The 27,678-nt window shown below is 32.2% G+C and overlaps 1 protein-coding gene across 5 annotated transcripts in view; it reads right to left on the reverse strand.

Annotated features, from left to right (window-relative positions):
- Nucleotides 1-702: 702 nt before the first annotated feature.
- Nucleotides 703-27,678, reverse strand: part of LOC140056942 (rho guanine nucleotide exchange factor 12-like) — a 47,542-nt gene continuing 20,566 nt past the window's right edge. Inside the window, exons 5-18 of one of the 5 annotated variants that reach the window (XM_072102473.1) lie at nucleotides 27,218-27,275; nucleotides 26,702-26,829; nucleotides 24,915-24,995; nucleotides 18,492-18,626; nucleotides 17,695-17,757; nucleotides 15,752-15,817; nucleotides 15,126-15,167; nucleotides 12,994-13,179; nucleotides 8,252-8,371; nucleotides 6,964-7,101; nucleotides 3,926-4,033; nucleotides 3,057-3,155; nucleotides 2,811-2,853; nucleotides 703-1,137 (exon numbers count right to left, since the gene is read on the reverse strand). In XM_072102473.1, the coding sequence (XP_071958574.1) occupies nucleotides 896-1,137; nucleotides 2,811-2,853; nucleotides 3,057-3,155; nucleotides 3,926-4,033; nucleotides 6,964-7,101; nucleotides 8,252-8,371; nucleotides 12,994-13,179; nucleotides 15,126-15,167; nucleotides 15,752-15,817; nucleotides 17,695-17,757; nucleotides 18,492-18,626; nucleotides 24,915-24,995; nucleotides 26,702-26,829; nucleotides 27,218-27,275 (1,509 nt within the window). In that variant the 3' untranslated portion in view covers nucleotides 703-895. The remainder of the gene's footprint in view (nucleotides 1,138-2,810; nucleotides 2,854-3,056; nucleotides 3,156-3,925; nucleotides 4,034-6,963; nucleotides 7,102-8,251; nucleotides 8,372-12,993; nucleotides 13,180-15,125; nucleotides 15,168-15,751; nucleotides 15,818-17,694; nucleotides 17,758-18,491; nucleotides 18,627-24,914; nucleotides 24,996-26,701; nucleotides 26,830-27,217; nucleotides 27,276-27,678) is intronic. The other 4 variants (XM_072102475.1, XM_072102474.1, XM_072102477.1 and 1 more) reach the window with 4 other exon arrangements.

Consider the following 27,678-nt stretch of genomic DNA (forward strand, 5'->3'; position numbering starts at 1 on the left):
TGTTTATTTCATTTTGTATCTCCATTGAGATCCAGCCACTGATATCTACAGCATTGTCATTTTTCAGTGTTTATTTCATTTTGTATCTCCATTGAGATCCAGCCACTGATATCTACAGCATTGTCATTTTTCAGTGTTTATTTCATTTTGTATCTCCATTGAGATCCAGCCATTGATACCCACAGCATTGTCATTTTTCAGTGCTTATTTCATTTTGTATCTCCATTGAGATCCAGCCATTGATACCCACAGCATTGTCATTTTTCAGTGCTTATTTCATTTTGTATCTCCATTGAGATCCAGCCACTGATATTCACAGCATTGTCATTTTTCAGTGCTTATTTCATTTTGTATCTCCATTGAGATCCAGCCACTGATATTCACAGCATTGTCATTTTTCAGTGCTTATTTCATTTTGTATCTCCATTGAGATCCAGCCACCGATATTCACAGCATTGTCATTTTTCAGTGCTTATTTCATTTTGTATCTCCATTGAGATCCAGCCACCGATATTCACAGCATTGTCATTTTTCAGTGCTTATTTCATTTTGTATCTCCATTGAGATCCAGCCACTGATATTCACAGCATTGTCATTGTTACTAGTAATTGGCCTTTTGATTTATCAATTTAAATCTAGAATTTCCAGAACCAAAACTAAATGCTAAACAATATGTTTAAAAGCTTCAATGTGCTTTAAAAAAAAATGCCAGTCAATTAAGATGAGTACTGTCTCTGTCTGAACGGAAACTCTTGCAAACCAGATTTTTCTTGAGGTCCACAAGGTCCCAAATTTATTTTGCCATGCCCGAACTTTCCAGAAAACCAGACAAATTAGGCCATCCTAAATATATGCAGTATCAAGAGAGAGTTGAGTGTAAAAGTTGAATGATAACTCACCTTGATAATCGTTCCAGATGTGGCATTAGGGTCTGCTCAACAACCTTGAGTTCAGTGCTTCTATCCATATCACCATCCCTCAACATCTGATCACCGTAGATCGAGCCAAGACCAAGAAATCGTTTATTACGGAAGTCACCTAGAAGATCGCGGATCTCAGTGATAGCAACGTCTCGCGCTACGACAAACACTTTCTTCATTGCTTGCTCGTTATCTATACTTGATGTTAAAATGCTTTCTAGAATTGTAAAACATTATTATCAAATAAACAAAGGGGTAAAAAAGAAGATTAATGACCTTTCTATACATTTTAATGTCTTTAACAACATTTCCTTGACACATAGCAATATAAATATTAATGATACAAAAAAATTCATTTTTGTAGACTTTTAACGATCAGTTTTCATAACAATAAGGGACCATGTGAAACGACATTTTGTTTCTCTTTAAAGCTCTGTCTATACACTATTAAACAAAAAAAATGTGATTATTTTTACCCCATGTCATATCACTACCATATTTGGGCTTACAACTACTATATTTGGGCACATTAAACTAGTTTGATAGTGTAGACAGAGCATAACATATTTAGCAAGTTATTTTTGTAAATTACACATATGGTTTAGTGCAGTGACTTAAACTTCTAAATTAATAATTAAAAGCAGTACAAAATGTAATTTTACTGCAGTAGAATCATTTTGAGATAATTCCTAGGTCAACAACCTCTTAATAGGGATACCGAGAGCTGACTCCATTTTCATTACCACGATTAAACAGCGCGCACGTTACTATGCGCGCAATGTCATTTACGCGGTGTTTTTTTACTTTGGTAAACACTTTTTATTAGGTAATTGTTCTGAAAATAAATTAATTATAAATATATCATTTTGAGTATATATTTATTTACCTATTATTCTATAAGATCAAGTATTTTTTATTTCCATTTCATTCAACCAAAAATGTGAATATAGTGGTTAAAAGATCGTTATCGCCTAGCGCGTATAGCTTTTGTTTACTACGAAACCCTCGGAAGGCTCAATGACCTACCATTTCAACCTTATTTTTGTAGTTGAGCCTCTTATGACCTCAAAATGTTTTTTATTCCTACACCAAGATAATATAGTTCCACATACCATGTGCTTGTTACTAAGAAAAATATTAATTTTAACTGCTAAAAAAACAATTTTATCCCGATATGAGGCCTTTATGATTCGAATATTTCATAGTAACAACCCATATACCATAAAAAATATCCGTTTAGTCCATTTTTTAAATAATTTTTGAAAAATTCCGAGGGGCTCAACTACAAAAACGCCATTTTATGGTATGATGTCATCGCAAGCCAATCAAACCTCCGCATTTGACCGCTCCGCAAGTCTCACGGTTGAACGATTTTGGATTCTCGCCCTTTGATTGGTTGACGCGATTCAACACACAGCGGAATAATTTTCTCGCGAGTGCCGTGAAGTCACATGGTGTCAGGCCTGTCCAATTACACAGGAAAATAATGCATTGAAATTCTTCGAACGAGGTTAAATAAACACTCTTTTTTATATAATAAATAAGTAATATCATATTTTATTGAATTTTACAATGTTGATATATAAAATATGTTACTTAAAATCGTGATTTTATATAATTATTTTTACGAAAAATGACTAGTTCATACAATTGTCGACTGAGGGCGCAATTTGTTTACATCGTTCGTGGCTAAAAACGATCATTTTCGGCGATGTTTTAAACCCTATATTTCGAAAACTACAAGTCATATTTTCATAATTCTTTCTTTATTATAATATTGATACAAAATACTAACAGGCAATGTATAATTTGTTGGAAAAATATTAACTTTTAATTTTACATCGTTATCCCTACTCTTAACAGAAGTTCTTGGCTCTGAAACATACTGACCTATTTTTTGTACGACATTTTCTTCTACTTGGATTCTTAATGGCTGGAGGAAACAAACAACAAACATTTATTAACACAGCTGCAGTCGTGATGGTGGGTAAGAATATTAAGAAAAATGCATCGCAAGCTAAAACAAGCTTAACATGTTACAACAGGGCTGCTATTAAAAAAACATGCGTAAATTAATTTGTATATGTCATAATCAAAGATTTGTCCATTTGTATATTAAAAAAAAAGTTATCATACCCCTGTTGGCGCCAGAAATGTTGAAAAGATTTCATAACACCATTTCCTCAATTCCTTCAATGATCCCGTCCCGTAACTGTCGGTTACTAAGTAAAAAAACTGGAAAAAGAAACAATTACAATTACTGAACACAGGCATGAAAACAAAGTGAGCCCTCACTGATATCTTATGAACAATTGACCATTTCATTGGTCATTTGATTGGTCAGTTGCATTAGTGAATCAAATTGGTCAATTAAATTGATGCCTCTATTGGTCATTTAAGTTGATATCCTTATTGGTCAATTACATTAGTGTGTCCTATTGGTCAATTATATCAATGTCCCTATTGCTTAGAAAAGTAATCCCTCATAAATCATTGTGGTTCAACAACTCTCTTTAACATTTGCTTTAGAAAAGAGTGGATAAACACAGTAGTTTGATCTCTATTAGATTTTTAGAAATAATGAAAACAATGTTAATTTTAAAGAAAGATAAATACTTGGCAAAATGCAGATAGGGACAGAGGGCTTGCTATTAGTTGGCCCATATAACAGATAATCCAAGATTTTAATAATCTTTTCCTTAAAATCAATAGAAGGCAAGGACTATAACTGTGGATGTTATAGTGTAAACAAACAGACATACTGTACTAACAGACCAGTAGTATAAAGTAGAACTTGTATTAAGGGGACACCTTTAGGACCCAACAAAATGTCCTTTTAATGGTGGTGTCATGGTGTCCGCTAAACAAGGGTTGGATGTAGTGAAAAAAAACATATATCCTGGTTCCTTACATGAGAAAGTGTCCCAAAATGGGCTCTACTGTATTTGCCTTTGTAAGTAATGACAGTTAGTCCAGATCAATGGACTAATCATTTGACCACTTACCAGGCTGGACGGGTCACTATTTGATATGAGGTAATGCAAAAACACCGCCATGTGTGCCGGTCGCTTCACTAAAGACTCTAAATCATTGAATGGTCCGTGTTCGTCAAGCTAAAATAACAAATAAAAACTGAAATTAGAAATACTCCTGGAGAATGATGCTGTACCTTTGTAACTTAATATTAATTAAAATAATAAACAGACCAGATTTTTTTGTAATGGAGTTAGCATTAACATATGTTAGTGCTCCCCCATTTTGACAGCCTATTAAATTTATATGTTAATAGAGGGGAGTGTGCACTTCTGTTGGATACCACTTGCAGACAACTCTGACAATGTGAAGAATAAACAACTTATTGAAACATCAAAGCCTACTTCATTAAAATCAAATTTTAGATAAAGCAGGTCAGATAATTCAAAATAAGCTAGTATATGTACTAATGATGAATGAAATTAAGCTATATTTTAAAACACAGAAAACTGGGATTAAATATAAAATATACAAAATAAAAGATAAACAAATTTGTGTAAGAAATTCACTTTCTCTATGTACTGTATGAAAAGTAGATATATATTGGAAAAAATGTATTGAAATATTATAAACATGTTTGTTTGTAAACTGTAGCTGAACGTTGTAAATAATATTTGTCTGAATGCCTGAAAATGGTATGTAGTTATAATTGAATTATTATTATAATAGTGTATTGAATTATATAGGTTGAAGGCTATATATTATGGATAATGACTTATTGTTTCTCAGCTATGAGTCCTTTATTAATATAATAAAAATCCACACCTAGAAATAATAGGAAAGATACAGTAACACAATGGATACACTAATATGCATACAGCCTGTTTCCACAGATTCTTTAAGCAATCCATTTTCTAACCCACCATAACCCCTATACCAAGCCCTCTTCTCCCATCCTCTCCTCCCCACTTTTTTTAAACCCACCCTTTCTTTGAATAATTAAAAACGAAATCTTTCACAGGAAGGTGAATATTAACACCAGGATTTTATACCAAGCCTTAAAACATCTCTCAAGGACAATAATTTCACCAGCAGTATTGTACAAAGTATTTACAAATTAACAATAACAGATACCTTTACTTTATATTCTTCTAGTAGTACAATACAGAATAACACAAACTTGTTCAAAATCAAAATAAACACACCAACAACAACTTCTATCTAAACAAACTAACTCAACAAACAGACTGTATACATTTACAAATATCATCAATTGGATGTAACATTATTGGCAGGGGTAAAGAATAGGATTTATAAAAACAACATTATGTTAACAACAAGAATACACCATAAGACTTACATTGTTGTAATGATGCTATTAGGAATGGAAAAAGATGAGAGAAAATCAATTAAACTATGTTGTATTTTAACAAACATGAATGGGAGACAATAATCACAGCGGAGATGATAAATGATGTGCACTTGAAATAGACAGTTGATAGCAAATATTACTGTGGTTATTTCTTGTTCACAAATGAAATGTACTGTTTAACAGTAGCAAGTTTTTATATTTTTGTATTATGTAGATATGTAGCTAGGGCACAATAACTCAACTAAAGCCATTCTTCCAATTAGCTTAGTTTGGGCCTAAACAAAACCTGTATGCTGCTGTCGACCCTATTGCATCCAAAATATACACAAAATTAAGTTAATTTTACTCATTTATGAGTAAAATTTAACAAATTCAAAATTGTGTTTACTATATTAGCCATTAAAAAAAACGTTTTTTTTTATGAGGCCTGGTTTTTAGTTAAATTTAAACCGTTCCGCAATTTAAAGATAAGCAGTAAAGTAGGGTTAAAACATTCTGTCTTTAGACAATTGTCGCTTACTATGACTTATACATGCTTAACATTAATGTTGACATGTGTATATATTTTAACTGTTTTACATTTAAAATGACTGAATATGTTACATGTATGTGATATCTATACTACAGTATTCTGAATGATAGCATGATATAACTGATGAAAACAAAACTCCTGAAAACTTACACTACTAATATTACTGTTGTTAGTGCTACTAATTGATGGCCTCTAAAGTAAAGAACAAATTAAAAACTGTAGTAGGATATAATTAACATATTTACTTCAATAAAAAAATAAACATTCTCACTCCTGAGGACGATCAAAGCATATTGATTGATCGAAACGTCGAGAAACTCAAAGTTCTTTTCAGAACTAATATACGTGGTGTAAAGCAAACTTTATATCAACATTTGATTTCGCCCTGCAAACCTTCAAACAGGATATTATGTTCTATCATCTTTACTTTAAGCTTTATTTCAAATGATAAAATGTTTGTATGAGATGTATCTACAAATAGTGATATTGTAATGGCAAGAGCATGGCGCTGATGACATCACACAAACAAATAAACTGAGGACTTACAGAGTTAAGAATACTAATGTTACTGTTAGTACTATAAATTGATGGACTCTGAAGTAAAGACAAAAGTGACAACTAAAATGCTGCAGTAAATTAACATGTTTTTCTTTTATGTATACGCATCCATCAGAGTGTAAATCGCCAATGGGCTCAAGGCTCATTTGAGGCTTAAGGAGTGCAGTTAAAAGTGTCATGAGTTTACAACCCTGGCACTAGGTCAGGATCGAACTCCGGAATCACCTTAACTACCAAACTACTGCTCTACTAAATTATACTTCTACACTTAATGTGCAATAAAACTAAAAAACTTGGTTCTTTTGCAATTATATTAAAACTTTGTTAAAAATAGATAATACCAAGATAACCAGAGGAAACAATTGGATAAGATCAGGTATTTCAATCTCTCAAAACCAGATAGATAACCAGAATTTATGGTAAACCCAAACATTTCAACATTAAAAATTATATGTGTATTCAGGACTACTCCAATTGACAAATTAACAATTAATTTTTAATATTTGTTCATTTGCATCTTCTTTAGCAAATAACACCATTGCCTCATAAACTGAATGTCTAAAACTAACCACCTATGGTTTTATCGCTTTAAAAACAACTGTACTCACGTTTTCGCCGTCGGACTGGAAGTCTTCGTCTTCCATACACATAATCTGCTGGTTGCGATTGTCATCGTTGGAAATCGTTGAATAAAATGGTTCCATGCTTGTCGTGTGAGATAACGGACTTGTACCAAGCTTACACGTCTATAATATAAAAAAAAATTGTAAATACCATTTTTAAATCAAATTGTTTTATCGATAATCGAAAATTAATAAAAAGAATCAAATGACAAAAATGTCTGTAGCTTTAAATCAAATTTAAACCAGATTTTCAGTATATCCACATTTGAAAATATGCGTACAGTATAACAGGCAAATGCCATAATACAGCAGCAGCTGATGCCTGTATCGTATAAGGTTAGGTAATAGTCATTGATACAGGGGTCACAAGTGAACACAGGGGTCACAAGTGAACACAGGGGTCACACGTGAACACAGGGGTCACACGTGAACACAGGGGTCACACGTGAACACAGGGGTCACATGTGAACACAGGGGTCACACGTGAACACAGGGGTCACACGTGAACACAGGGGTCACACGTGAACACAGGGTCACACGTGAACACAGGGGTCACACGTGAACACAGTGGTCACACGTGAACACAGGGGTCACACGTGAACACAGGGGTCACACGTGAACACAGAAATACTGACTTTGCTTATGGTACTCGAAAAATTTAGATACAATACCAAGAATCAGTTACAGCAATAGATTATGTATAAGTGAAATTAAACAATGTGTCTTTTCCATGAACACAATTATTTACAAATGCCTCATCAATCGTGATATTCAATTACAACACTTTGTTTCTAACGAGTGCAAGCAAATGATTACAAAATGATTGTCGTTGACGGGTTATTGATGATCGTCTCTTGCAAAGTAATTGAAAACATCTTGTAATGCATTGGTATGCGTTTATGTTTGTAAATACAGCTTTCTCTTTTAATTAAAGATAAACTTTAGAAGCAAGACTGTACAGGTATCGATCGTTAATTACACTAAATCTATCAATCTTTCTGTACTTGGAATAGTTTCTACTGAATACATGTTAGGGATCATGTCAGAATTAGTCTGCTGCTGTTACTGCAGTAAAACATTATTTACTACAATATTGTACGATTTTGTTTTGTTTCTATGTACAAGTTTATGAAGGAGTCGCTGCAATAAACCAGTGTATGATTACCAAAACAAAGGTTGCTAAATAATGGCATAAACAAAGTAAACAAAATGTAGTTACTGCAGTAACTGCAGTAGAATGTTGACATGGTGAGAGAAATGTAAAAAAGATTACCTCTCCGTCTTCACCATAATCTCCAAAGCGGCGACGTTGCCTTGGCGGGGTTGTGTTTGGTGAACTGTCGGCGGCGCTATCACTGTCTGGTGAAACGCTGTACTGTATTAAATCAGTAGACTAAAAAAGACAAAATAATTTTGTGAAAAAAAATTAATGAATTAATATTTAAATAAATTCACACATATCTACAATAATATATATTTTCTTCGTTTAATTTATTGCTTGGAAAAAACGATGGCATTAACAAAAATGGCAAGAATCTAGTTAAACTCCACACATAATATTATATGTACAATGATTCTGTACGCTCTTTAAAATCCTTTTTATATAAGATCCTTTTACACTATATAGTCTTTTAATATTGCTATCAAATGAACGATACGCTCTGCTTCCCCGAGCAGGAACCAAATCAATAAACCCACTCTTACTGTGAGAATACAGAATGAAGTGTAAAACAATACGCTTGACAGGTTTGTGTGCTTCAGTTACGATTGAAATAACTTGAAAATGAGTACGTTCTTAACATAATTAAGATAGAATTCTAGTAGGTGCTGTTTGCTTTGCTTTGTAATTAAGATTCCGTTCAATAAATTAAAGAATACTTTCGATTCGCACTCATTCTATTATCGATGAATTGTCCCACAAAAACATGAAGATTAATGAAATCAGATTTTGAATAGGTTATTGTGTAGTTTTAATAAAGTTAATCCCTTCCGTAGAAAAAAAAACTGAAAAAAATGTTTTCAGTTATAAAATGACAAAATAAACAGTTAAATTCAACCAAAAATCCATTGTCTGGCAGCCTAATTGACTATTTTTTGTTTTAAATTACAGTTTTTTTTGGTAAATACGTTTTTTTTAGTCCAATTTTTTCCAAAAAAATTTGAAAAACAATACCTTAAAAAATATGAAAAAGAAAGTACATAGTATTAAAACAAAACAAGAATCTAGTAATGGATTTAAAATAATACAAGGCGTGGTTTCACTTTCCACACACTACTTAAGGAAATATATTATTACACTAACTAGAAAAAAAAACCATTTGTATTGTAATATTACATTATAATGTATAGCAAACATTAATTTCCATTACGATGCAGTTTTCCACAAATTAACCCTCTAAAACACTACATTAATGTTCCCCTATAACATACAGTACCACCTAGATGCTTGTGAGTAGAGACTAAGGACGCCAAGATCCATGGTCTTTTGGTCTTTAATTGGAGACTTATCTTGTGTCAATATAACATTTGATAATATTTAGACAAATTGAGTAAAGTTCAGTTCGCACAGAGCCAAAATCTCCAGTCTACAATTCACACATTGGTTCTATTCTTAAACACTACACCCATTTTTCATGATTCCTTATCAAGCCAATTTGGCTCAGTGTGAATGCAGCCTTAATGTACTTGTACAACGTGGCGTCAAGACGTCATAAGGCAATATTATTCAAATCATTGAAACATGGCGATAAGATTAGCAAAGAAACAGCAGTAAAAGAGTATTACCTTAAAACCTCTCTTGCTATCAATGTCACTGTTTCAACTAATCTCCAAACTCAGATTTAAATTATACAACATTAAATTAAAGCAGCATTTTCACAAGATCCAAATTAAATTCATCCATCACATTACAAATTACAACATTTTGAATCTTCAATCAATCGTTTGCTATGACGTATATACACACACATATGTGGTATATTGATAATAAGACGCTCTCTGTATAAACAGCGACAACATTATACACCTTAAGATTTGATACGTACAGACGATTGGGTTTATAGTCTGCGATAATCGCGCGGTAGATTGGAATGAGTCTCGGGAGAGAGTTTAAAGGCTTTGGGAATTACCTACTTAGTCTCGTACGCTTTAACTATATATAAATATCTTAATAACCATTTTTAATGGTTGGATATGACAATTTAATAACTAAGTTCAAAGTGTGTGTGCTCGCTGGAATGAATGAATAAAACAAAACAAGATAATAGTAACAAATTATGAAAACCCAGAAAATATCTATTTTTCATACATTTCAACTGTTGATAAAAATTACTGTCACTCTTATCTCATATTTTAAAGATTTTTTTTCTAAGTGTGCAGTTTTTTTTTTTTTAAATTACCCCTTTTTGTGATTATTGAATACTGTATAAACATAAAATATAATACTGTATAAATTATCTTCTGGATAAATATAATAAACAGAATTCTAAAATAAAATATATATACAATAATATAAACATAAATAACTAAGTTAAATTTATAACAAAATTTTATCACATATTATACATTTTCAACATATATCTCATTAGATTAATGATAAAAATGTTGTTGCATTGGTTGTTGCTGGTTACCATGGCAAAAGAGTTGTTTTAATGGTATATTAAATTCTTAGCCTATTGTACTTATCATTGATGAAATTGGTGGTGACTATGCTATGGCTTGGATACAATAAATATTTATTGTTTCTAAATTAATTCATTTTCAGTATATCAATATTGGTGGTTTAGAATTTTATCTGTGGCTATTTATAATTTGTATAAAACGTTTAAACTATAAAATCAAAACTAGATTTGCACAATGGTATGTGGCAACGTTTTGATTTATTTTCAATATTGCGAATCTACCTGGATGAAAGACAACCTACATAATTGTATAAAACATTAATTTAATATTTACCTTTTTATTATGATAGTCCTTAGATATTATCTTTTTACATGCATTCAGCTATGAAAAAGAAACCAGCACCAACTACTGCACCTACTTCCTATCTTTAGTATGTCTACTTAGCTACCAACCACTTTAAGCTTAAGGAAACCATTCAAAATACACACTTCCTATGTAAACATACACCCTTCATCAATTTCTATATATATACACCTTATGTTTACAATGGCTATTATTGCCACATGTATATCCACGTCTCAAGTGAAAGTTCCTCAAGTCTAAGCCACAAGTCGTACTGGTCAGCGATTTCCTTCCAGTCTAAGCCACAAGTCGTACTGGTCAGCGATTTCCTTCCAGTCTAAGCCACAGTCGGAGCAAGTATGGTTATTTCTTAGTAAAGCACTTACACGAGACCAGTACAAAATAGTCCACACCTTAAGCTAATCTCCTTAGTTACAACGTATTAACTGCCATTTAAAGAGGCTAGCATATATCTATCTTTACCACAGTAAAAAATATGTAGTAAACCACTCAGAGGCTAGAATATCTACCACAGTATAGCATGCAGTATAACCCACTCAGAGACTAGCATATCTATCACGGTACAGCATGCAGTATAACCCACTCAGAGGCTAGAATATCTACCACAGTACAGCATAAAGCACCAGTTATTGAGAGGCTACTACAGTATAAGCACTTATTACACAGTACAACACATCGTCACGGTTCTTTAACTATTAACAATTTCAGAAAGGTATTCCTAATCACTTATTGGAAAACAGTTAAAATGAGGCTATTCATTCAGATTATACTATATCTGTATGGTGCATTAATACAATCTATACATCCTAAACACAGTAATAATTTGTATTCAGCCTTTATCTATTCTTAAGAAGGACACACTATTGTTTAACAACAATTATTAAAAATGGCTTTAACAGACATTACTTGAAACCAAAAACTGAAGAAAACTTCTATAGAACAGTTCAAAGAGTTTGTGATTATCAGGTCGTTAAGTTTTGAGAGAGTTTTGTACTTTCAAAGAAATTAAATTTGGGAGAGTTTCTGGTATTCATAGGGACCGTTTTAGGCAGAGAATAGTAAAAAATGATCATATATCGGTTCTTTCATTTTTTCATCAGCAACAAAGTGAAGCTTTTTACCAGATAAAAAATGAATCCTATACCTCATGAGTAACTGTTTAAAATTTAACACAAATCTTAGTCTATTAAGTGCTGCATTCGTACAATAGTTTCCAAACCTTATTTCAAACATTTAACTCTCTTTTCTGTGATTGTTGACCCAAAGATTGAAATTTACAAATTACAATATACGGACATGTAAATAAGAGATACGACAACAAGAACAGAATATTAGATTATCAGAGATTATACCAAATTATTATCAAACTGTGAGTTATTATTCAGAGAGTAGCCTGAAGGTTTTCACGCACTTTAAACAAGCATGCAAGTGTATGAAGCAATAAGCTGCATTCAATCTTACAACCGATGCTTTCATGATGATTATGATTGTATGGAAATCTTGAATTTTCTGAGTCATATTAATAGCTAACTTGTCTAATACATAAAATAAATGAAAATGGATTGCAATACTTGAAATGAATGAAGAGGTTTTACTGTATATCAATTTGCAGTCCGTGTTCTCTCAGAGCAGGTTGTTCTAGCAAGATTTAACAGAAGAAATTGCCTAACAAAAAGGGTGTAAGAAAACTAAGCAAAAATATCCAGCCTTTCTCCTTTCTACCATACATCTGGGCTACCTCCATCCTCTTTAGAACTCTGATGATAGCACACACTTATCCCTTTTCTACTGTAGATTAACTTCTAGCCAGGCCAAGCCTTCTTCCTCTGCATATCCTCCGTTATCCTTTAACCTTACTGATACTCTCCCGGTAGGGCACACCTACCCCCTTTCTGTAGATCTCCACCAGGATAGAACCTATCCAGGCTACCTCCTTTATCCCTTAACCTTACTGATACTCTCCCAGTAGGCCACACCTATCCCCTTTTTGTAGCCTAACTGTCTACATCCCTTACAATACTCTTTACTCACCTGTGAATTATCAACCCTATTCTTCTGGGACATACTGTCAAAATTGCTCAATCTTGGCCTCCTGTGATTATTCATGTTGCAAGCATCTGAATTATTCCGTTTCACACTCGGCTTTTTCTTTGGATCCTGTTGGAAGAACGTCTCTGGGCTCGATCTTTGCCGTGGATGCGAACCGGCTTGACTCAACTAAAACAAATATAGGAAAGTATTCCTGTAAATTAATTGACTCGTGTTCACACTAACTCCAGTTATGTCCATATATGTTGATATGTTCACAATCACATCTATGGTAATATGTTCACACTATAGAATAATGCATCCGTCAGTGTGAACAGGGCCTATGTACATATTATAAACATCACCAGTGTCCTTGTAGCTGTGTGTTATAAACACAAACAGCAGATAACAACAATATAAAATGGCTGACTATCTCTTCAACTAACTTTATTAAACGGATATTAAATTTAATGGCAAATAGAATTGAAAACATGGTGTATAACAATGCCTATTGTCTGTCATTGTCAATGTGAGAATGAGTTCACCTTGGCACCTGTGAATTTGACCTGTTTTATGTGTGAAGAATGACAATAAAGTTGTTCTTTAGAATCCACAAGCGGTGAACTTCCTAATCCAATTTATATGAGCAGATTCAAATTTCATATAATTTAATTTTTGTTTTAAAATGTGTTATTGCTTCTTAAAAAAGAACAATAACAAATAAATACAGGTTAAATAAATATATACTCTTTATACAGCAATTAGCTTTCTTTTAACTATTTTGTTTACTGTTATTAGCCAAACCACAACAATAAATTATTAGTAGCCGTCTGAGAATTAATAGTAAAGTTAGTGTTTCAGAAAATAATAGTAACAAACTTCACAATAAACCTTTAGTCTGGAAAACATGATCAAAAATGATAAACAATAACACATTATCATAAAATTATAACAAAAAATATTAAAAACACAATTTGATACAAATAATAAAATGTTAGTACAAAATTAAATGTCTGGAGGAACAAATCCATTGTTAAAACAATGGGTTATCCATTTTAAACAGAGATAAATAATTCAATAAAATGTTAGTAATGTATTAGATGTCTGAAGGAACATATAAATTGTAAAAACAATAACATTTACACTACAGAACAAAAACCATAACAAATAAAATACAACTATATAAAAATGACATTATTATATAAAATAATAAAGAAATAAGGTAGTTTTAACTACACTACTATAATCTAAGGAAGTATAGAGGGAGCCAGACACATATTTAACAAAGAAAACGGATATTTCATTTTTTTTTTCCTGTAGGGCAGATTGTAATGACAATGATTAAAAGAAAATAACAGAATGGAAAGAATTTCATTAATAAAATTCATTGAAATTTTAATTTGATTTGGAAAATAAATCAATACTTTATACATTTTTATATTTTTTATCAGAGGTCAAAGTGCAATAACAAAACATTGAAAACAAAAACAAAACTCCATGCATGCATGTGCAATGTGTAAAAAATACAACAAAAAGTATAAAACAATGAATGAAAAAAGGGTTATTAAAAGATTTGTTAAAACTTAATGATGATGAAAACATAAATGATATAGAATAAAGAAACTTGTGAATAAATTAAGGTGGTAATGAAACGTTTTAAATAAATTAAGGTGGTAAAGAAACTTGTGAATAAATTAAGGTGGTAAAGAAACTTTTGAATAAATTAAGGTGGTAAAGAAACTTGTGAATAAATTAAGATGGTAAAGAAACTTGTAAATAAATTAAGATGGTAAAGAAACTTGTGAAAAAATGAAGGTGGTAAAGAAACTTGTGAAAAAATGAAGGTGGTTAAGAAACTTGTGAATAAATTAAGGTGGTTAAGAAACTTGTGAATAAATTAAAGTGGTAAAGAAAATAAATTTAACAAAACATAAAATGTGCTTGAAACATAAATTCAAAAAATGATTTGTTAAATAACAAAAAACGGTGGATTGTTATAGTAAAACCAGATGCATTAGTGCTATGAGGGGGCTTGGACTGGATGCATTAGTGCTGTGAGGTGGGGGAGGGGGGCCTTGGATGGGGTGGTTTTTTGGGGGAAATGTCCGTCTGGCTACACTACATATACTCCTTACCCAAGTCAATCTATTCTTTTCTCTGCGTTCTCGTATCACGTCCTGAAAACGTTTTTTAAGGTAAGACAGACATTTTTAAAAAGAAATAGAAAAATAAAAGTTAAAAAGACATGAACAAAACATACAAAAGAAGTTTTTTTAGCAAAACATTAATTTTCTTTCATTATTAAACTAATATGGTGTTATGATGACTTCTTAGTTAATAGGCTTTCGTTTTTTACTGTCCTACAGTCTGCCTTCTCCACTCAAAAGCCGTCTAAGGTTTATTCAGTGATAATGTTTAGCCAATAGTTATAGGCCTACTTATTGTGACCCTACAAATCATATGCAAAGTTATTCATTGCATGTGGCTATGATTAACAATCCATACTCACACACATGTTTGTAAAATTGGATATGTAAGTTACTACAATACTCAGTGAGGTTTGTGAGCATGTGCAAGTGTTGGTCATGCTCTACTGGTTTTGGAATTTTTTGTAATGAAATGCACTTATCATAGGAACTAACATTTTTCTCAGTTCGTGCAACTTTTAAAGTTTAAACTCAGTAAAAATATTATTGAATTCAAAGGGGTAGCACACACACTGTATAAATGATCACTTCCTCTCATATTTTAAAGGTCTTACCTCAGGGGAGCGTTGGTAATCTACATCGCTTGCTGGGCTGTCTGGATTGCTGAAATTGGCGTTGGGCTAGAAGCGAAAATATAAGCAAAATACAAGTATGATAATTAAACAGTTTATACATTATTTAGTTGAGAATGACTGTACTAAAATAGAATGTAAAGACCTAACATTGCAGACTTCTCAATTTCATGACGTGCTTGTAGTCTACACAGCTGTTGAGTTGAAAAGTCATTCTAAACACGTTGGGAAACACATGGATATACGCAAAACGATTGTAAGACTGAATAGCTGGTATTCTAGAGGCATTATGAAATTGAAACTGTCAACTTGATTTGATATATTTCTTTATTTGTTTCATAATTTCAAATAATACATTTTCCTTTCAGCAGAAGTTCATTTCATTACGGTATCTACATAAATCATCTTTTAATTAATACATCTTATATAACTTACTCAGAATACATTGCTAAACAACTATCTATTTTTGTTATAATACAATTTAAATGTAAAAAAAAAATTATTTTGAGGTGCAGCAAACAAGCATTTTATTTTATAAATTACATGAACATAAATCAAACTTGCAATAAATTAAAAAAGTGCACAAACAACTTTCTCATCCACTCAACACAACCTCACTCAACACACCCTCCCTCAACACACCCTCACTCAACACACCCTCACTCAACACACCCTCCCTCAACACACCCTCACTCAACACACCCTCACTCAACACACCCTCACTCAACACACCCTCACTCAACACACCCTCCCTCAACACACCCTCACTCAACACACCCTCCCTCAACACACCCTCCCTCAACACACCCTCACTCAACACACCCTCACTCAACACACCCTCCCTCAACACACCCTCCCTCAACACACCCTCACTCAACACACCCTCACTCAACACACCCTCACTCAACACACCCTCACTCAACACACCCTCACTCAACACACCCTCACTCAACACACCCTCACTCAACACACCCTCCCTCAACACACCCTCCCTCAACACACCCTCACTCAACACAACCTCACTCAACACACCCTCCCTCAACACACCCTCACTCAACACACCCTCACTCAACACACCCTCACTCAACACACCCTCACCTCAACACACCCTCCTTCCTATCCTCCATCTCCCTTCTCCCCTCTCTCAATTCAGACTCTATCGACTACAAAATCCCTAATACGATCTTAACCGAGTTTCAATAGAGTTGAACCCAGCCCTTTGTTTTCAAATGACTAGTGCCAGTCACAAACTTCTCTCAGACTTCATTCTCAGCATCTAATAACATTTTGGAGCTTTTGATTTATAACGACCGACAACCAAAATATGTCATGTTAACTCAATGTGCGCATGCATGAATATTTGGAAGTTGTGTGAAGGCAAGGACACATCAATTGACCTGACCTAGTTAGGTCGTGTCGGTGTCACAAACCAAAAGCTCCCCATTTGTAACTAATACTTTTTAAATACATAAACATTTATCAGCTGGTGTGTTGGTTTGTAGAGCTATCTAGGATGATTTACTCTAGAGGGCTATAAATAATAAAGATGAAACGTTTCCTAAACACAGGATTAACGAGTGTTTAGTTAGCTGTTAACAAGGTTAAAATTAGTAACAGTATTGACACTGTTAATGGGCAGACATCTCTTTAACATGACGATTATACAGTGCTATGTAAATATGCAAATTAGATCAACATAAATTGTTAGTACAACTATGATTAAAATGTTTGATCACATCTTAACAAATCAATATATTTGGTAACAAAAGAACAAATTATAAAAAAAAAATATCAAATCGAATATTTTGCAACAGGAGTTTTTAAAATATGCAAAATAATATGTAAAACAATATGCAAAATAATATGCAAAATAATATTTAGATTAGTAGTTGAGATGAGCAAGGTAGCAATGTGCTCTACATTACCTCTCGTAACACCGGTGATGTTGGGGGCGTTACGTAAAACATGAAGCCTTGATATTGTAGATCCTGGGGTACAAAAAGTTACGCTATACCTTAGTGTCATGCAACGTATGGAATACTAATTTATTAATATTTTTAATGTTCGTTTGATAATATTATGTAATGAAGGTATTTTTTCTGTCCATAAAAGAAAATGGCCAACAAAATAGTGGAAAGCATCACAAGACAAGAGGCAACTTGTGATGCTTTCTGTTGCAGTAAATTACAGAACACAATTTGATTTATTTTCGTATAATTCTGCGCTCTACCAATAGAAAGTTTCTATGAAAATTGTATAGAATATACTATATTTTTACAATGCATTAATAAAATCTATCGGAAATATTATGAATGTAAACATTATTTTAGAATTTTTTATGAATGAGGTTACAAAACACAATTTGAATTATTTTCTTACAATTCTGCGCTCTACCAATTTTTTTATGATAATTTTATAGAATTACACTATTTTTTTACATAATTAATACATGCATTAACAAAATCTAATGGAAATATTATGAATGTTAAAATCATTTTAGAAAGCTTAATGAATGAGGATAATGTATAAACAGGCTTACGCAGACTTTTTAATGTGGAGTATGATATTCTGAAATATTGAATGTTCTATCTACTGTATCTGATCTTTCTATAACATTATTTCACATTAAAAACACATTCATCTCTAGTGACTACACACAGGAAAAGCTAATGCTTGACATAATTGATAACATTAACAGCCAGTATATTTGTAAATCTCTTACCTTTGACCCAAGAGCGGAGGATATTCCAGTTAGTTTAGCGAGTTGGTGCTCAAGTACTTTCACTCGGGTTGCAGCGCCGGATAAATCTTTCTGTAACTTTTCCGTTGGATTTCGAGTATATTCCGTTTGAGTTTTCTTTAAAATACAAAACAAAGTTAGGTACAATTAATAGAGAATAGTAATACAGTCAACTCTCCCAACAATCTCTTAAAAGCTAATATTTTGTATAGTATCTAAATAAATAAGTATTTAAATATCTTAATTTAAAATTATACTATATAAATAAGTTTTTAATTATCATCTTCTATACCAATAGAGACAAGAACGTAATTATCTGATAACTGCGGAAAAAATGTTGTTTGATTAAAAAAATCTAAAATGTATACAACATTATTAATAATCCCTTGATTATCATTTTAATTATTACAATGATGAACTGTTACAAGTTTTTCCACGCAACTGACTACAATCCAAAATGTGCAATGACTTATGTTTTAGTAGAAAGAGGTTCAACAACTTCTAGTTGATATAAAATGACTGTTTGACACTTTGCTGCTATATGTTATTAGACAATCAGGAACGTAGCATTCTATGAAAGTGTGGGCGACAACAATTAAGTGTGTAGGTTTAATAGAGACCTCTTAAAAAGTAAGCTCCATTATAGTAGGAGAGCTCTTAATGGTAAAGGGGGGAGTTTAAGGTAGAGGGGGGGGGCCTCTTAAAGGTTAAGGGGACCTTGTAGGGGAGAGGTTAAGGTAGAGGGGACGTCTTATAGGTAAAGGGGGCCTCTTAAAGGTTAAGGGGACCTTGTAAAAGGTAGACGGGAGAGCTTAAGGTAGAGGGACAGTTTATGGTAGAGGGGACGTCTTATAGGTAAAGGAGCCTCTTAAAGGTTAAGGGGACCTTGTAAGGTTAAGGGGACCTTGTAAGGTTAAGGGGAGAGCTTAAGTAGAGGGAAAGTTTATGGTAGAGGGGACATCTTAAAGGTAAAGGGGGACTTTTTAAGGTAAAGGGGGACTTTTTAAGGTAGAGGGGAGAGTTTAAGGTAGAGGTAGAGGTAGAGGTAGAAGTCTTATAGGTAAAGGAGCCTCTTAAAGGTTAAGGGGACCTTGTAAGGTTAAGGGGAGAGCTTAAGTAGAGGGAAAGTTTATGGTAGAGGGGACATCTTAAAGGTAAAGGGGAACTTTTTAAGGTAGAGGGGAGAGTTTAAGGTAGAGGGGACGTCTTATAGGTAAAGGAGCCTCTTAAAGGTTAAGGGGACCTTGTAAGGTTAAGGGGAGAGCTTAAGTAGAGGGAAAGTTTATGGTAGAGGGGACATCTTAAAGGTAAAGGGGGACTTTTTAAGGTAAAGGGGGACTTTTTAAGGTAGAGGGGACAGTTTAAGGTAGAGGGGAGAGTTTAAGGTAGAGGGGAGAGTTTAAGGTAGAGGGGACGTCTTATAGGTAAAGGAGCTTCTTAAAGGTTAAGGGGACCTTGTAAGGTTAAGGGGAGAGGTTAAGTAGAGGGAAAGTTTATGGTAGAGGGGACATCTTAAAGGTAAAGGGGACTTTTTAAGGTAGAGGGGACTTTTTAAGGTAGAGGGGACTTTTTAAGGTAGAGGGGAGAGTTTAAGGTAGAGTGGACCTCTTTAGGTAGAGAAGATCTCTTTATGTAGTGAAACTATAGAGTAACTATAGGACGATGATAATGGTCTAAACTTAGTACTAACACCAAGAGAAACTATACACATTTAGTGTGTAAACGTTCATATTAATATATAATTTACATTTCATAATTCTACTGTATTATTTCAATAGTACCTGCAAATTTCTATGAAAATATTCAAGTACCTCAACTAATATTATAATACAATACAGCCAACTTGATAATTAACATGAACAAAAATAGTAACAATATATAATTTATTTCAAAATATTCTATTCTGTAATATCAATATAGACATCAGTGTTTTAAATATTAATGAATAATAGTTACTGGTATGCACTGTAAACGACGAAACATCCAAGGAGCTGTTTGAACTTGACACAATGATACTTAAATCCACCAGCAGTCCACTAGACCATATTTTTTAATAAGTAGTATAAATTGTTGTTTCCGTATATAATAATTATATTCTTAAATATAAAAAAAAAACGTAAATTATTCTGTAACTGTATTCTATTCTAACTTGTACAATAATTAATAAAATTATACAAATTAGAGTTACGGCGCGGCTAACGAGCGATATCACTGTCTTGGAGCGTTGCTCAAGATTTTTATTACTTTTCGAGTTATGCTTTCTCCTCAAATGCTTCTCCTAGGCACGAAATAGACTAGAATAGAATCCACATAAAAGAGATAGTCAGGATACATGACTTGAACCCAAACCCCTGAATCTTACCACCAAACCATTCAATTGTATTTCACTAATGTGTTAAGGATGATGTCAAATTTGTTTTTTACTGTACAGTAGTTACTGCAGTAACTTAATTTATTACCTAAAATAACATGTTATTTTAGTAAGTTTCACTGTACATATTTATGATGCAGTCATCTCAATAAACAGTGTGTATGATGATTACCACCAGAACATCTTTTTTTTAAAGAGTAAAATTAATTAGTAATTAATTAATTAAACACAAACAGTATCAAGTTCCCAGTGGATCTCAACATGTTCACAACATCCATTTCAACATCACCATATCCATATCCTCACTTCCTTGATTTGTTCACAACTTATGCAAATAAACTTGCATACATAATTTCCAAAAAAATTTGTTCAATTTACACCATTAAAAAATGATTCTACTGCAGTTACTGCAGTAATCACATTTTATTTGCTGTTTATTAACCTGTTTACACAATTATTAAACAAGCTTTATTACTGTTTATTGCAGTGAAACAGACTTGCCAAATTGTAGTTACTGCAGTAGAATAATCTTGACATGATACCTTGATGATGTACAGTACTTTGATATGGTGAAGGCGGGTAAACAATCAGATGACTAAATATAGGAAATATAAATCAAATTTTATGTTTTTTTTTTTGTTTTTTTTTACATGAGCCTTAAGTTCAAATAAAAATGATTTGAGATAGGAATTAAAAGGTATTCTTCTGAGATTAGCAATTTGTAATTCAGCCGATATGAGTCTCTTTAAAAGAGAGAAATAATAACACTGCATAATTCACTTCATCAAATTAGTATGCCAACCCTACCAGTAATATATACTAAGTTTCATCTTATAACTTGTAAATAAACTTTTATTGTATCCCTGTATCAATTTCAGGTCAGATGCTTCATCGAACCTAAATAGTAACATTTATCTACTAACAAGTACGACAAATTTGCAGAGGGTGAAGCCGAAAGATTTGTACGACAATAACGATGATTACTACCTTACAATCATTCACTTACGATATCTACATCAAATTTACCTAGTCAATTTACCTAGTGTTAAAAGGATCTTTGCAAATAAATGACAAGGACCAACACCCATTTAGTATCCTCACATATTTCCTAAGTTTCATACCAACAGAAATTACCCCCAAGCTCCTTAAAAAATCTAATTGGACATGTACTAAGTTGACCATTAATTAATGCCCAGGGTATGTCAAATCCATGCTATACGCCAGTGCTGTTACTATCAAATACAAGCTAAATTGAATGAAATGTTTAGCTAAAATTAATTTTAATAAAATATTGTAATAGTTGATAAATAAATTTCATATTAGGAATCAAGTCAAATTCATTCTACTGCAGTAACAGCAGTCGAATAGTTTTGACACGGTCCCTTGTTTTAAATTAAAGGGCGTTAAACAGAAACTGTTTGAATGATTCCTCCTGTGGAGATCTGCACAGTATAAATTTGGCTAAAAAACGAAACCATATTATTCACTCGGCACAGCATGAATCATGCATCAAAGGGACAGTTGTGAAGTCAAGGTTCAACTTAGGTAAGAGTTAAGGTATTACTGTCACTCCCTAGGCCTTGTCTAGGATTAAAAACTGAAATAAATTATTATATAAATAATTAATTATTATTATTATTATATTATTTATTACACTCTGACTAATGATAACCCTTAAAAATGATTACGGCACTGACATCTTTTAATGCTAACATATTAAACATTAACTCCTAACAAACACACAATAACTGATAAAAAACTACTTCTCTAATTATTAAGAAAAATATAAAAAACAATCATAAAATAAGACAGATGTATACATTACTAAACTATCATTATTACTATGACAAATAAAATTTAACACTCCCAAACTGATCAAATTAACTTACGTCAAATCCAAACTAACTTAAGAACTTCTAAATTGACTTAAAACTTGAGAACTAAATTAAGAACTTTTAATCAATATCTGTACTAGTGAGTAAGCATTTACCTGTTATGAGAATCAGTCAGCAAAACTTAAAGCGCTTTGAATTCCATGGAAGTTTATCAATGTTTTACAACTGAATAATCTACTGTACAAACTTGTACTTGTTACAATTGGGAAAGGACTAAAGTACATCACATATAGAGGGCAGTATACTAAAATTGTATTATATCATAATATAGTATCACATTATGCTCCATAACTCAAAAATGTACTGTAGATGCCGAAGTATCCTATATATTTAAGCTTAGAGTGTAGATAGAGAAGTATCCTATATATTTAAGCTTAGAGTTTGCGAATTTTCTTTTTTCTTTTTCTGTTTGTAAGTTTGTTGATATGGATAAAATTTCCGAAATAAAAGAAATTGAATTGAATTATGTATTTATTATTTCTTCCAAATTATATTTGATAATTGTAAATCAAAAATTGAAATCAAAATCAATTGCTTACGTTGTAATATACAGTTATTGTACATTTTTTTTTTCATCAACAAAAAAAAAAGCTCAACACATAAAATCAAAATTTAGATGTTACATTTCTAATTAAACACATTTATTTAGAGTAAATATCAAATTTTAAAGCATTTATTTGAACAAAAACAAAATAATTACTCACACACACATTTATGTTTTTGTTTTCAATTTTTTTTGGACTGTCAATCAAAATAAAAAGCCACAACTATGTCCAGTAAATAATAGAATGAATAGTTTGATGCCTGGGGGTGTTGCTTGTACAAATAACAATAACTGACCTCAAAATCATTGTCTTGAAAATCAACAGAATGTAAAGAATGTATCCGCTTTTAAATTCTTTGATATTTTTCGTTTGCTAATTAAAGGCAGCTTTTAAAACTCACTATTTTATTTTAAACAAAAATTTTCTGGCATTTTTACTTTATTGTTAGCCCGTTCTTGTATGTGCGATAAAAAGGTAAATATTGGTTTACCTTGCGACAATCCATGTAACTTTTGATTAATGCTTACATTTAAAGGTAGTAGTCAGCTACAGTTAAGTAGAGCCCCTCCTAACATCTCTATTAAGGGGACAATTTCTCATGAAATGAACAAGGAGAAATAGGCCAACCTCTGATAAGGGGACATACCTATTAAAATATACCTTGAACAGAGGTTACACTGTAGATATTCTTTGTTTTTATTAAAGTACACATTTATTTAAACAGTCAGATATGTACAAAAAATGTGACAATTTGTATTATTTTTCAACACATCTCTTAATAAAAATGTTTAGTTTTTAAAAAAGCCGACTCTTGGAATTTGCGTCAGTTACATCAAAAGGGACAGGTGTATTTTTGTCAAAAGCAGAACGTAAATGCCAGTTTCAAAAAAATGAAATCAAATACATTTTTCCCCAAATTAGTATAGTAACAAATTTCTTAAATGAGTGAAAGAATAATAAGAATATTCAAATGACATGAAACACAGCAAATGTATGACAGTAAATTTGAATATAAAATTTTAAATATTATAAATAAAATAGTAAAAATAGATTTAATTGTTCACACACAAACCACATGCAAACACAGATATATTTGGATTGTAAATTAGCTTCAGTTCATTTAAACGTACCATTGCATTATCAAATATAACTTACCTTATTTAAAGCATTATGCCAAATAAAACAAATTTCATTTGTTTTGCTTTTTTGTTTATTAGTATAATTATTAATATTATGCACCAAAATGAGAATTATAGTTTAAAATTGTTGTTTTTAGAAACAGTTGACGACTAAGATTACAGTAGATGAATTATTTTAACTTTTTTACAAACATTGTCCGATTGGCTTGAGTTTACCGTATAAAAATAAAATGCAATAATAAATCTAAATATTAAGCTCTGTCTACACCATCAAACTAGTTTGACAAAAAAATGTGAATAGTGGTATGCCCAAAATGATAGTGATATGACATCATCATATCCATATATTAAGGTATGCACACATCACATTCACATAAAGTTTGATAAGAGTAGAAAAGGCTTAACTTCAGCTGTTAAATAAAAAAATGATTAAAATGATGGCTGATGATACTTACCTCATAGAGCTCTTTCTCTTGGTCAAGCATCTTCCGCATCGTGGTCACTCGCTCACTTCGCATCTCTGCATCTTTTTCAGGCTTTTTTTGTTAAAAAAGATAAAGAATGGAAGGATGGAGATGACAATGAAAGAATAAAAGAAATGATAAAAATGCACCACCCGCAAGCAATTAAAATATATATATACTGTATACAGTAGAACTCATCATTCGGGATATCACAATTAAGAGGACACATTTGCAGGTCACAAAGGTGTCCCCAGTGGCAAAACGGCTGTGAGAGCTGACTAGCTAAACCCAGGGGCCTCAGAGCTCAAGGGGCCCAGAGCATGAGCAGTCCAATGCAACTACCCAGCATTGGAGGGCCCTTACGAGTGCTAAACCATGGGCTTTTTCCTCCAGCGTTATGCCACTGAGTATCCCCTCAATATATGTTCTACTGTAATGGATTAAATAACCAAAAACACCAAAGGACCATAAAGTCTAATATTCAATTTAATGATATGTATTGAATACTATAATGTCAAGTAATGGTATAGTAGTATCAAAATAAGCATGCAGAAAACCATATGTGAAAGATTGAGCCCTCAATTTGAAAATGCAAAAAAGTCTAAATTGCAAACATTACTAGCTATTAAAACAACATAATTGTGAACATTATGAAATCATGAGAGTGCAGTAAAGCATAGATAGTGTAATAAATAATAATTCCAAATGCACAATTGAAAATAATGTTTTCAATAAATTTAAATTGCTGAAGGCGCTTTGTTCTGTAAACTTAGAAAGTATGTCATTAGTATTAACATGTTTAACATGCTAATACCGCAATAAATCACTATTTGTTATAAATATAATATTGATAATCACAGTGAAGTGATAAATCCAACAACAAAATTGATGCAAAAAAATTTGACGAGTCTAAAAACGACGTCTTAACAAGAACGTTACGTGATACACAGTTCATGAATCGCCACGTGCAGTTTACACTTAATTGCTTGAGCGATGTCATAATCACGTCTCGAAGATAAAAATTAAATACAGTTATTGGTAAAAATTAAAACACACGCGTCAGTGAGTTTGCTTGGATGATTAATCGTCTTGATGGCTTTTTATGTGCAAGCCGTGCTAAGGTAGAAACGTCACATGATATTCGTAACGTTGAGTAACACGCATGATAACGCATAACGCATAATCACTGGTTGAGATGACTGGTTGATAACATGTGCTTCTCACGTACTGTTTAGCAGCATAGATCATTAGTACAATCATCCTATTGTTTACCAGGGAGTTCACTTTTCATTCTCCAACCCTAATGACTGTAAACTCTCACTCATTACATTCACACAAATTCAAAGGTAAAATATTTCAGAACACAAGTTCATTAAAAGTATGTTTCTGGTGCAATGTATTTAAATTAATTTGATAACTTTTATTATTTTTGTATTTTTGGATGTTTATCTATAAGGTAATATATGTAGGCCTAATTGTATTTTTCACTTTACATATTTAATAGTGTTATTGTCATATTGACATAGTTCACCATATCATTTATTTTATTATACTGTAAGCATGTTATTTGAAATATTTTAGAAGAAAAAATCTTCTTTTAAATATTTAATAGCCAAAATTGTTAGACTACAGTAGAATAGATAAATTCACAACTAAATAAAAAAAGCTCATTGTTCTATTTGTCAATATTATTTCTACATATTTTTAGCTTCTATACTTATGCCAGCCTGCTATTGTACTAAGCTACATTAACAGTTTGCCAAGACTACAATACTTACTGCTGCAGGTCTAGGCCCAGAAACTGTTGCACGATTCGATGCATTTTGATTTGGTTGGTGAGGCGGTGGTAATGGTTGAGTTGATCCTGGTGGCCGGCCTAGCAGTGTCAATGACACAAAAGAACCAGCTACACAAAAATAACAACATTCGTAATTAGTCCTAAATTTTGATATCTAATTACCTTTCTTTACACCATTTTGTATACTGTTTTAATTTGAAGAAAATAAATGTTACTTTGATTGATTGATTGATTGAAGATGGGAGTTGTATGTTGAGATAGAGGTGTTAGAGCATGTTGAGCAAGTGTTATGTTGAGATAGAAGTGTTATGTTGAGATGGAAGCGTTATGTTGAAATGGAAGTGTTATGTTGAAATGGAAGCGTTATGTTGAGATGGGAGTGTTGAGATAGGATTGTTGAGATGGGAGTGTTAAGATGGAAGTTGAGGTGAATGTTTTATTTGTAAATGTAAATTGAGTAACTGACTGACTGCTACAGACTTTTCCACCTTCTCACCTTTTATCATGTTGACTACTTCCATGTGGTTGCTCTGCGTCACTAACGTTCCATTCACCTGACGACAGAAAAAAAGAAATTTAAAATAGTATTTACATGTATGATGGTGCTATTTATCTATAGATTTTAATGTGAATCCTTAGAAGCATTAACATTAATAACAATCACATTTATCATCTTCAATTTTACACCAAGTCTATGTTTTTACAACCACCTATCGTTTAGTTATCCTTTAGTAGGTTTCAATATTCCGCCTCCCACCACCAGTCTAAACCAACTAACATCATTTAAACATTTTAGGTCTTTTTTTACATTTTTTTAAATCCTTATCCAGTGAAGAAAAGAAAAATCTTGAATGAATTTAGAATAAAGAAAAGATGGAAATGAAATATGGATTACATTAGCAGTAAGGGATGTATTATACATCAACAAAAAAACAAGGAATTGACAAGAATGGCGCT

The sequence above is a fragment of the Antedon mediterranea genome, chromosome 8, assembly GCF_964355755.1.
Source record: "Antedon mediterranea chromosome 8, ecAntMedi1.1, whole genome shotgun sequence".
NCBI lineage: Eukaryota > Metazoa > Echinodermata > Crinoidea > Comatulida > Antedonidae > Antedon > Antedon mediterranea.